The 12,971-nt window shown below is 33.4% G+C and overlaps 1 protein-coding gene across 1 annotated transcript; it reads left to right on the top strand.

Moving 5' to 3' along the window:
- The first annotated feature begins 7,089 nt into the window (after positions 1–7,089).
- LOC132092249 (cyclic AMP-dependent transcription factor ATF-3-like) lies at positions 7,090–11,174 on the top strand. The gene is made up of 4 exons (XM_059498413.1): positions 7,090–7,234; positions 8,434–8,684; positions 8,917–9,024; positions 9,257–11,174. The coding sequence occupies exons 2-4, from the start codon at positions 8,442–8,444 to the stop codon at positions 9,512–9,514; spliced, it is 609 nt and encodes a 202-aa protein (XP_059354396.1). The 5' UTR covers positions 7,090–7,234; positions 8,434–8,441; the 3' UTR covers positions 9,515–11,174.
- Positions 11,175–12,971: the final 1,797 nt, after the last annotated feature.

Genomic DNA, 12,971 nt, shown 5'->3' with positions numbered 1-12,971 from the left:
GAAACTGCATGGGTCATATTTTTGACATGTATTTTTTGTTTTTGACAAGGGATGAGCTATATATGAGGAAACAGCAAGAATGGGCTCATTGTTGCATAAGCCGCCTGAAAATGCAGAATAATTATGTGGGTGTTTTCCATATTGCAAATACCACATGAAAGCACCTCAAGTCACATGACTCGCTCCGTGCTCAGCATGCTTTTTGTTGTGTATCAGCAAACAGGAAATTCCCCTTCATTACATGACATGGGTGTTTGGTTCTGTCCCATGACCTTTTTACTGAAACTGTTTACATCAAGAATATAAGAGAAATATCTTCTTGTAATCATTTTAAAGACTGAATAACATTATCTCTGTTAGCCTATATTAGCCTACATAATAGTGCAGGACTAAGCAATTTTGGATTATACAGTGCTCTCTAAAAGGTTTTAACTTATTATTCATGTCATGTGTACAAAATACTCAAACATTTATATAACTTGTATGCTTTTATAACAGTGCCAGACAAAGAATATAACCAAATATTTAAGAATGGGGTGAGGGTTTGAAATCTGTTTGTGTGTTGCAGAAATAGCACACTTGACCTTTAAATAATCATGCTATGAACATAGTAAGTGCAATCTGTAAACAAATATTATATAAAATGTGTATACTGTTAATGAAGAACATTGGTTGTCAAAAAACATGACTCATTTAACAGGTTTATAACAGGGTTTTTAATCTTTTAGATGCCATGGCACTCTAAATGTGATCAACCTTGTGCAAGGGACCAAAAATATTTCATTTCTATTTTAGACATTATATTCTTTATATTCATTATAGCACTGTACTGTTAGATGCATTATCTATTTATTTACTAATTAATTTTATTTTAAACTATTTTTTTTCTATTTTTTTTTCCTTTATTAAGTTTTAAAATATTTACAACTTTTTGTCTCTAAATATTTCCACAGACCATCTTGTGGCCCCCTGGGTATTCCCGGACACTAGTTTGAAAACCCCTGGGTTTATAAGATTACAGTCTTCCTCGACATAATAATAGCATGGGCTAGCTTAAATGACATTACAAAAGAATTTATAAAAAAGTATAAAAAGAGACTGTGAATGAGAATTTGTCTTTTAAATAATAATCAGGAAAAGCTGAGACAGGGCGGTTTTGTTTTGCTGCTGATCTATGACTCATCTGCCTTTACCTGCATTTCCAGAGTCCTGTTACTCTCTGACTCATCATGATGTCAGATTGCACACAATGAACTCATCATCCCATGAGCTCATGCATGTTAATATTCTACCAAATTGCTGAAAAATAGTCTACAGTATATAGAACTGTATTGTGCTCCGAAAATTATGAATAAGCATTTTTAGAAAACAAATATCACAATGTTGTTAGAAATCTTCATCCTTTACATAATTTTACCTGTGCTGAATCTCTTGTCAAAGTAAATATGCGATCTGGCTTCAGTCCTGCATTGTGTTGTTGGTTTTCCTGCAATCTGATTGGCTGATCTCAAGGGATTATCATTAACTATTAATCCTATGCTGCAATGATGCCTACTGTAGTCACACCACAGAGCAGTCAGATGATGTCATCTCAATTTAACAAGCTGATTGGCTGAAGTCTCTCGTGCAGCTCTGTGCTCACCATATAATTTTTCTATCATTCAGAGCTACATACTTTACAGGCAGTCATGTGACTTCTTATATATTAGGTGGCTCTTTAAGACTAAGTGCATTGGGTTTTATAGGAGGCCTGTGCTGCTTCAATTCCCTGCTTGAAATGAAATACCAGAAATTAGAGCAAATTACGTTCCACATGCCAGTAAGAAGTCAAATGTCCCAATTAATCCAGTTCTTTGAATTTACAGCAAATTGAAGAAGTTAGGAATGGGAAATGAATGATGAAAATGAGGTTTGCCTGAGGTAGGCAATGTGAAATGAAAAAAAAAAAAATTCATAAAACTTCCTTAGTCATAGAACATGTTGCAATATATTTTCCCATCTACAGGAAGCGGATAGTAGAGAACGTAATTTACATTACCATAAAAAGAAGTTTCATTCTTAATGGAAACCAAAAACTGAAGACAGGAAAAGGAGCGCCTCCAAAAAGAGGAAGTCCTCACTAAATATGTTTTACATGTATTACGATCCAAGTGTGATTCAATTTGGTTTCCTTATGAATTACGTAAGGAATTTCTGCTTTTGTGGGGAATGATAGGTATTTACTCCCAACCTACATGCTGTTTGCATAAAAGTCCGAAAATAACAAAATGCAAGAGGTCTGCTGGAGAGAGAAATGAGGTCACAGCCTGCGATGGGGTTGGGAATCCTGGCTTTCCCTACTTCGACTGTCTGTGACGAAAGTCTTTTGGGCGGGAGTCCGTCACTATGGACAGTAAACACGTACACAGTGCTGTGGTTTGTGTACCAGGGCGAGGGCAGTGTGAAGGTAGCACTGAGTTAACTGGGACTTTATAAATAACTATGAGCCATACAGATGTCTATGTCACATATGTAAGAGGAAAGAAATATAAAATATTATTTAGAGAAAGCAGTGTCAACGTTTATACTGAGCAAGTGATGCTATAGATATTTGGGCCACATAGCTGCTGAGTCATTAAAGACAATGTACCTTTTAGTATTACCATTAACAATTAATTTCAAAAATACAATCAACAATTACATATATTATTACATTCTATAATGTAATACAATATTATTTTATATTATTATACACAAGATGAAGAAGCTTGCATATGTTCTGTATCCACTGACAAGGCTGGTTGGAAAATATCAATCTCAGCCCACACAAAACTCCTACTAAATATAGAAAGAAAAAAAAAACACAGTTGTCAGACTTGAAATATGGGCAATTATTTAGTCACTTTGAGGTCTATGAGCCTTGAAACCACCTGGAGTGACTTGTTTTGCTTCAAGACCCAGATTTTACATTGGACACCATGTGAAGACACGACATATTATAAAAATTATTTATCATATAAAAGTTAACAAAACATTTCTAAATATATATAAACATTTTTAATGAACTGAATATACCCCAAACAATAAGAAAAATATAACTAAAATTATAACTAATACTTCGTAAATACTTAAACAACAGCAAAAGTGTGACAGAAAAAAAAACTGTGCCAAATATTATCTATATTATATATGTATATATATATATATATATATATATATATATATATATATATATATATATATATATATATATATATATATATATATATATATATATATATTATTTTAATTTTTTTCCTACATCAGACCCATGAACCATTTTTGGGTCTTGACTTTTACTTTTAGGTTCAAACGTTTGTAATTAGTTTAGGAAGTAACAAATAAATACGTAAAAATAAATATTATTTTATATACAACAAAAATGACTATGCTATCTATAGTCTCAGCAAAATACTATAGTTAATTAAGTTGTTGTTAGAATAGCAAAGCATAAATTCAAATAATAATACAAAAATATTTTAAAATAAAATATTAATATTAAAATAAAATGATGATAATATAATACATTTAAAGGAATTGACTGTGTTCATAGTGAGCTATGGTATACTAACAGATATCGTCCTGTATAATTAGATTTCATGACATCTAACAGAGAAAGCAGGCTTTTTCGATGACTAACGTTTGACTGGAATGCGATGTGTCAGACCGAAAGTGCAAATCAAAATATCGACCATGACCTTTCATTATTCCAGCAATATACGTTTCGTTTCAAACGCGCGATGTTTTTGGAAAAGGGTGATTTGACTTCTCTCCTCCAAGCCAAATAAACAAGGGAAATACTCAGGATTACTGTACAGTCTCAATTTCCCGGAAGGATGACGTGTCCCCCCTGGCGAGAATACTCGCGTGCGTGTCTTAAAGAAACAATGAGAAGTCTGTGCTTCTTATGAAAGTGCTTTGTGCGCTGTTGAACCTGTGTCTGTGACACAAAAGCCACATCTTCTGGAGTTTCAAAAAGAAAAAAAAGTACAAGAAAGGGAAATTAAATGATTTAAAATCATCTAAATTAATTAATTATCTAAATTAAATCAAATTAATCTGGTTACATTATGAACTACTATATTCTTGTTTGAACTTGGTTTTAATAAAACCACAAGCCTTGTTTTTTCATAATCACAGTTGAATGGAACTGGAAAGAAAAGAAAACAAGAAAAGAAAGAAGAATACAAATATCAGGCTTTTCTTTCTTTCTTTTTTTAGAAAGTGCTTCAGAAAATATACATAAATACAGAGAGAATAGGCATAATTTAATTATAATGGTGACTATGATACTGATTATGAAATATAGTGAACGTTGGGTTGTTAGATAGTGGATGTGTGGTAAAAACAAAAGTGAAAGATAAACACTTTGTACATAATACAAGTAGTTTTCAAAATGGAAGTGAAGCCAAATTAAAGATACATGCAATATTATTATATACATAACAATATATGTAAAATCTAGTACATCAAGTGTTATATGTGATTTAATCATGATTCCTATTTTTTATATACATACTCACATACATAGGAAATTACCTCCTTTAAACTCGTGACTGTTCTTATCAAAAATCTTATTAGACTCAGATCAGCAATAAAGATATGGATAGCTTGATTGGGGGTGTCATAATAACAAAACTGAAAGACGTTTAAAAATATGGCTGCAAAGTTTTCTTCACATCATAAAGAAACTGAATGGAAAGGACCATCATATTATACTGATTAAAATAAGGACGTATCTTGTTCACCTTTTCTTTCACTCAAACCTTTCACATTTTTGTTGATAGACAACAATGAACACATAACAGATGGAAAAGTGAAATCACTTCTCCTGAATCTTCACTGTGTATTAATAGCTAATAGGTCAATATTGACATCATAACAGCTGTATATCCATGTCCCAGACACAAATTGGCTACAGGCCTTTAAACACCTGTTTGACTTTATACGATGGAGCACAAGCTGAACTCTATGACATGATTTTGTCCTGCCAGATATGATAAAGAGATGATAAGATGGTGAACACTGCTATATTAAGCTCTGTATAATGTTTTAGATATAGATGGTATCTTGCACGGGCTCACACATGTCTGGTATACATTTTTAGCTCAAACATAAACTGAATATTATGTCTCATTAGAATTTTTTTTATAAATTTACCTTAGTAGCTAGCTCAGACTGTAAATCTTTACAGTATTTAATTTATTTATTAAATTATTAATATTTATTAAAATTTAAAAAATTGCCTTAATGTTGAACAATACATTTATTGTACTGATTTACATATTACATATTGTACTGATTTTCACTTATTACCAAGCAGAAACAAATACCAATAACTACCTTGAACTAGAGTGAGGAGGGGAAAAAATACTAATAAGAATAAATTAGATAATTAAAATTAAATAAAAGAACATACAAAAAAAATTAAAACACAAAAAAGCACAAACAGACAGTTTTAAAGCCTATTAAACTACTAAGAGAAAAAAATACTATAGCTTAAAAGAATATTTGTGTATTTGTGAAAGCTTCTCTTCATTTTCATTAATCTTCATCTATCGGGAGATTTCAAAACAGGACAAGTAAAAAGCAAAGACATTTTTTTTTTTTGTAATGTATGTCTGTACATTTTTGCAAAATGCAAATAAGGAAAAATAAACCACTCAGAAACCACATGAAATGCTATTAAAAAAAATACAAAAAACTCTGAATATAATTATCCAAAAACACTTATTATTTCCATATATCAGTGGATGTCAAAACAACAACAGCAAATTCATGTCATAAGTCAAATGGAACTTATTTATTACCCAGATTCATTAGCCCGACAGTCAACATTTCTCTCGGGAAAAATAAATATTACCTTTGTGTCATGTTTAGACATGACTCCTTAGTAACAATATTTTGTGTACAAGCACAACTGTATGTAATTAGGGAGTGTTTTAGTAGTGATTCCACCAGGACTGGTGAAGAGAGATCACTGGAAAGTTCCAGAACACAGATGTAAGAGCATATACCGGGGTGGGTAATAACCCAACTAGAGCAATAGAGCTGTGCTTCACATCCAGTAGAGGAATGCAGACACTGCGGTCTGCCCACTCCCTGAAATCACTCCATAATCATTCCACTGAACATCCATCCAATGCACATATCAAAGTGAACAGACAAAAACTATGAGCTCTAATGTTTGCTTTACACCCTTGTTTCTTTATCGGATTATTTAATAGATTGTTGATTTGTTGATGTTGTCTACTCATATTTATATCTAACACTGATTTTACCCCACCGATAAACTGATATCACAAAAGCTTCAGAATAATACAAATAGAATATAATAAAGTCATGTATAAACTTACATGCCGCAATATATAGCCTAATAATATTTACAACCTTAAATTATATTTTCAAAGTTGAGCACACTGTAAAAATTTCAGCGCACTAAAATTGAAAACCTAGTTTATGCTCTGGAAAATCATGCAAAGTTACATTGATGACTTTAAACTTTTTAATTTAAGTACTGATGAAGAAATCAACCTCTGAAAACTCGAATGTAAATCAAAAATGACTGGGGTAAGTTAAACGGCTGGTCATTAAGTTGTTAAATGGTGAAAACATTTTTAGTGGACGTGCAAAACCAACTGTTCACACTTGATTCCTAACTCATGGATTTTAAAACACTAGACAGACTGAATAAAAGACAGCAACACACTGACCTTGGGATCATCTCTCCATCTTCATACAATTCTCCAACAGACAAAATATGAGTGTTTAACAGAGTTCGAGTGATTTTTCTGGTCTCATTCTGACCAACTAGCCAGTCAATTTCTCCTCTCATTTTTTCATAAATATTCAGTAGCCTATTACACTAGAGCATTCCAGAGATCCCATGTCATTACACGGGTATGTCTTTATTTGCTCATTAGGTTAACATGTCAGGCTTCGATTCCTCCATTGCACGGGGAAGACAGGGGCTGAGCTTGCCCAGTTATGGTGCGCACGGAGGGTTGCCCGGTTGCATCACCGCAAAGAAAGCTTTCCCGATACTATAAATAGGGTGAGGTCACTCGCCCCGCCCCCAGTAGTAGTTCACGTCCTCCAGCCATAAAAAGAGGTGATGCAACAAACCGGCGACAACTGTAACTTCAGCAGCTGAACGCGAGAACACTCCGTCGGAGGAGAGCATCACAACACGCGCGTTTTATTCAGTCAAAACAAGGTGAGTGAAAACATTGTTTCACGTCTTATGTATGTATTTTGTTGTAAGTGTTCTAGAACACACTGTGGAAACTGCCTACGCTATGTTCTGAGAAATAAACTTAGCTAGTGACCGATTTCAATACAGCTGTTTTTTGGGTCAAGCGATTGTACTTATTATAATTAAATTTATAGTCATAGTGTAATCTTTTATGTTGTTTATGTTTATATTTTATTGTAGGCTATTTAATTGTTATCTCAGCATGAACTTAAGTCCTATAGAATAGTTGCAAACTATTGTGCGGAACTGGGCTGCGGTAGGCTAACTCGTGTTGAAATATCCGAATAACTGATTATTTTATGTAGACTACCTAGTTCTGTTGGCGAATCTTTATAGCTGACTGTAAAACAAATTAAGAAAAAGAAAATAAATAAAGAAAAACGGTTTACTTTAACGATTTACAAAGAGATTTCACTGTAACCGGATTAGAGTTTATTAAACATTTTAAGATGATGATTTTACTGGATTACAGACTACTGATTATGATTATAGACCTGCGGTGCATATAACCAGTACATATATTTTACAAATAATTCGAGTGTAGTAATTGAATGTAATCGCATAATATTCAAATAAATGTTTGATATATTTTAGACTATACAAATGCTGCCAGAACCTAAAAAAATATTATAATATTCTACGGAATAGCACATTGTACATGCCATTACCTTTTATTATTTTATTATACTAACTTATTTGAGCTATTTAAATCTGCAATGTAAAATCACCATAAAATGTACAGAGAATAATACGTGGTACTATTGAAGGCCAAATGACTTTAATCTTTAAGCTCATAAAAACTTACTTTCTAGCATACATTAAACGTTAAAATGATACTATAAAAAGGGATTTACTTTCTGTAATTTTAACCTATTTAAGCAATATATTTATTGCCTTGTTAAATATAATATTTTCTCCATAAATTGTGAATAAAAATATAAATAGTTTATAATAAATAATAAACATATGCATATATTTATATAAATTCATACTTTTTATTTCTGAAATACATTTACATTTACCATTCTTATCACATTACTAACTTTTTACAGTTTAGTCAGTAGTCTAATAATTTTTTGAGAAGGTGGTAGAGTTTGTATCTGACTACAGAAAGTTTTCTTATTAAGACCATGTTTTAAATCTAGCTTCAAATGTTTTAGATATCGGAATGATGCTCCAGCATCCTGGTTTGGGTCCCTCGGAGATCAGTGCGACTGCTTTGGTACCTTGCCTCTCCCCACCTGGCTCTCTCACGCTGGACGACTTCACCAGCTTCACTCCATTAGTGAAAGAGGAGCTGCGCAACGCCATTCAGAACAAACGCCTGTCCAACGGCATGAGCACCCTGACCCCTGACCGAGCGTGTATGAACACAGATCACCCTACTGAACCACCTGTAATGAAGCGTGAGGTAAGAAAGACTCATTTACAGCTAGAACATTTAATCAAATGTTATTTCTCGTATTTCACATTAGTTATATTGAGTAACATGCATGTAGAAAAGCCATGCTTGCACAATTCACTTGTTCATCCACTTGTGGAGCTAATTCAGAATCATTAGGCCGTTTTGCTTTCATAAAATACAGTATGTATTACACTCTATAGGTATGTTTGAACGCATGTGATCAATTTTGTCCTTTCAGACCATTCCAGAGGAGAATGAAAGGAGAAAAAGAAGGAGAGAAAGAAACAAAATTGCAGCAGCGAAATGCAGAAACAAGAAAAAGGAGACAACAGACAATTTACAAATGGTATTCTTTGTTTTTTTGTCTTTATTATATTCAAGTTTAATTTAAAACTTTGTATTTTTTTATATTATTTATATACCGTGTGTGTGTATATATATATATTTAGAATATAGATGTAATATTATTATTGTTTTATTTTTTTACATATTATTTTTTTTTAAATATTTCTAAAATATTATTTCTTGAATTTTCCACTCATGTATGTTCTATAAATGGCTTCTATTTTTTAATTCAGGAGTCAGAGAAGTTGGAGTCCATCAATGCTGAGTTGAAAGCCCAGATTGAGGAGCTGAAGAACCAAAAGCAGCAGCTAGTTTACATGCTCAACCTGCATAGGCCCACCTGTATCGTCCGAGCTCAGAACGGCCAGACCCCTGAAGACGAGAGGAAGCTCTTCATCCAGCAAATCAAAGAGACCACCCTGCAGGGTCTGAATCTAACCACAAGTGGACCAACACACATCTCAATACCAACTAGCTGTGGACATCTCTAAATCACAAACTGTACAGGCAAGAAGCTAATGGTTTGGCAGTCCTTGCCAAGGAAAGCTGGAAGGTTCACCCACGTTATAAAGGACTAAACACGGGGCGTCTGCCATGCTGCCAGTTGAGGTCGATCTGATATACACTGAAAGACACTGTTAAAGCACTAGAAGGACATTTGATGCGTTTTTCCTTTTATTTAAATGTGTTTGTAATTGTATGTATGTTCAACATGTTATGCTTTTTATATGCACCAAAGTCTGATGTCATGTTGATCCTAGAACAACATGATTTCATTTATTTATCAGCTTGTTGGTTAAATGAAACCCTGGTGGTGTGTTTGACAGCAAGTACTATTCTAGTGAGACTAAACAAATGTAGTAATTTGCGTGTATATTTTCATTTATTGGCAAGACATACAGGGTGACAAAATTGTTTAGTTACATATTTATCTGTGGCCTCTGCCTTGCTAGTTGTCCACATAACATGCCACATGAAGTATTTCAAGCTGCTACTAATCTCTCAGGACTTGGTCTATATATATATATTGCAGGAAACTCTTATTAAATAGACTGATAACATAACAGGGAAGTCGACGCATAATGGACTTTGAGATAATGAGGTGTCCTGCACACTACAAGGAAGTTTCTACCTTTTGTCACGTAAAGCCTGTTCGCTGTCACCTCAACCGTCTGACTATGTTGTTGTTGCAATGCTGTGAGCAGGAAGATCTGCATTTGTCAGCCCACTATAAAAAAAGAGTGTTTTTGTGCTATTAGCAAGGACATACTTATTTTCTGATGTTGCATTTTTCATATACTGTAGCTGTGTGTTTTATTGTCTAGATGCACAAACCTCTACACTCCCAGCTAACAGGAAATATTCTCAGAACTTGCCTAATGTTCTAACAAGGTTTTGTGAAAAATAAGAGTGGATCTCCAGTAACATTAATAGAATGTTCATTCAAAGTTATGTGGTCTTAAAAAATTTTCTCAAAACCATCTTGAAATATCCTTTTCTGAAACGTTTTAGTTGGTTGCATAACATTCAGAAGTAATGTTCCCATAATGTTTGCAAACGGTTTAAATGGAGCATCCCCTTAATGTTTTCTCTAACATTCGCATAACCCAGAAAAAAAAAAAGTGGGACGTTTTAAACTTTCAGAGAAGATTCAGAAATAACTTAATGGGAATGTTAGCAAAATCTACATAGAACATATTTTTGTTAGCTGGGCTTATCCTAAAGAAAAAAAAACTTGAAGTAAAGCTCTTATTAATTGTCTGGCTATGTGCCTAGATCATGTGTCATGCAATTTTAGTGTCACGTATTGTTGTCAGTGAAGAAACACATACTGCAAGACATCTGATCAGCCCCTGTGACTGCATTTCCTATTATTTCAGAAATGTGTACTAGAGTATTAAAATCACTCCATTTATATGAAACCGAGGAAAACACCTAATCTTTTCATATACTTCTCCCTCATGTTTAAATTTATGCGTAGTTGCATTGTTTAAATGTATGTTCTGTCGTGTACTGAAAGGTTAAGTGATGCAGGTGTCAGGTAGCTTTTTTCCTTTTGTGTGTGTGTGTGTGTGTGTGTATGAATGTTTGTTTAAACAGACATACCACAAAATATGGTACTACTGACATTAAATGTGTATTGAAAACATACTTTCTATTTGTAGTTAAATCCATATTTATCACGTTATTGGTGTCCATGTCAAAGTGTTCAACTGCAATTGATACCAAAAGTCATGATTGAGAAGATAATAGCCTGTAAAATTCAATTACAAATTTATATGAAATATGTATGGCTTCATTTTGACTTTCTCTTGTTTGTTTTTGATACTTTGTTAATAAAAACAAAAAAACTATACCATCTATGATTGAGTCATTCTGTGCTGGTTTTATAATAAATATATGAATAAAATTGAATCGATGTGATTACATCGGATGAGGCAACACATACATATTGTTAGGCTACTTTTTAAAGTGTACTTGATGTGCTAAAAAGGCAGCACCAGTTACGGTTGTTTTGAGAAATGTGTGGTAGGGCAAGTCTGCACATGTATAACCTGAGAGACATGCCAATTGTTACACTGAGGTTGATTGAGTTCATCCTGCCAGAGAACAATGATTCAGCATTTTCTGAGGGTTTAAATGTTTATTTTTGAAGGTGGGTGGATTTCATGCAAGGAAAATATTATTATTGTTTTGGAACTATTTCAAAGTTGGAATTGCATCAGAAGATGGTAATCGTAAAAGCCTCCTGAAATTCCTTGGAAAGAACAAAGCTGCTAGAGAACTCTTATCTGTGGTGGCACCTGAGTTTTGGTAACTCCCTTTTTAGAATTCTGAATTCATCTAAGTTAATAAAAAGCTTTGTAATCTTTCATTGGTTGCTATCATTGCTTTACTTCACTCTTTCTATGATCTGCAATAAAAACAGTCGCTTTTGGCTTTTTTATTTGTGTCATTTTGTTTGCACAGATCCCTTAAAGTAAAAAAAACACATGGGGCAATCATGTTCAAGTTGCTGGTCATTGCTTAATCATTGCTGATGTGGACTGATGTCAGAAATGTGATAATGAACTCTCAGAAATTACTCATGGATAACTTCTACCTCTTTCACCTGAAAACCTAAACATAAAACACTGTATCACCATCGCCGAGAATTGAACACTCTTTGTTCACATTTGGTTCCCAACCAGTGCAATGAAACGAAACTGAGTCATTCATTCTGATCAAAACTATTCAACTAGATACAGGAACTAAATGATCAGTGTCCAGTATACATAATATGGAACTTGACAAACTTAATAAGACTTAATATTTTCAAACTGTAAAAATTGTACATCTTTTGAATGGGTAATAAAACTAAGCATTTATTAAATCGAACCTAAAATATCTATTTAAAATGCCTTTTTAAATATCCAGATTCCTAGCATCATAAACTGACTTTCACCATTTAATGCAAGTGCACTTTGCCCTGCCTGAATATGAACCAACATAGTTACAGCCCTTGGCAACAAATGCAATCAGTGGAAACTTCACATTCTGATGCAAGCATTAAAACTGTTGCAATGGAGTCTACAGATGCCAAACAGGGTGTTGTAATGCTATTACAAGCATCTCATAACCTTTAAACATTATTTAAATGATAATGATTTTTAAGTTTTGATCTAATGCATTCATGACTGACAGGTTCTTAACCTATAAGGCCATTGGCATGCATTTTTAATGACCATACTGTACTGTAACCTATGCCTATGGAACATTATTAACAGTTTTACAGCTCATTTAGCCTTTAGGTCTACACTATTAGAGGTTTATTATGATGAATGACAAACCTGTAGTGTATATTACTAAACTCATGTTTAAAAAGACTGGTTTTCCCTCAGCGTCCAAAGATGAACGAACAGATCTATAGCACTTCCTTGCCAGTACAATGGAAATGTCTCTTCTTTT

The sequence above is a fragment of the Carassius carassius genome, chromosome 18 (assembly GCF_963082965.1).
Source record: "Carassius carassius chromosome 18, fCarCar2.1, whole genome shotgun sequence".
In the NCBI taxonomy this organism is placed as follows: Eukaryota; Metazoa; Chordata; class Actinopteri; order Cypriniformes; family Cyprinidae; genus Carassius; species Carassius carassius.
Note: the sequence above shows the minus strand (reverse complement) of the source record. Positions and strands in the feature narration are given on the sequence as shown.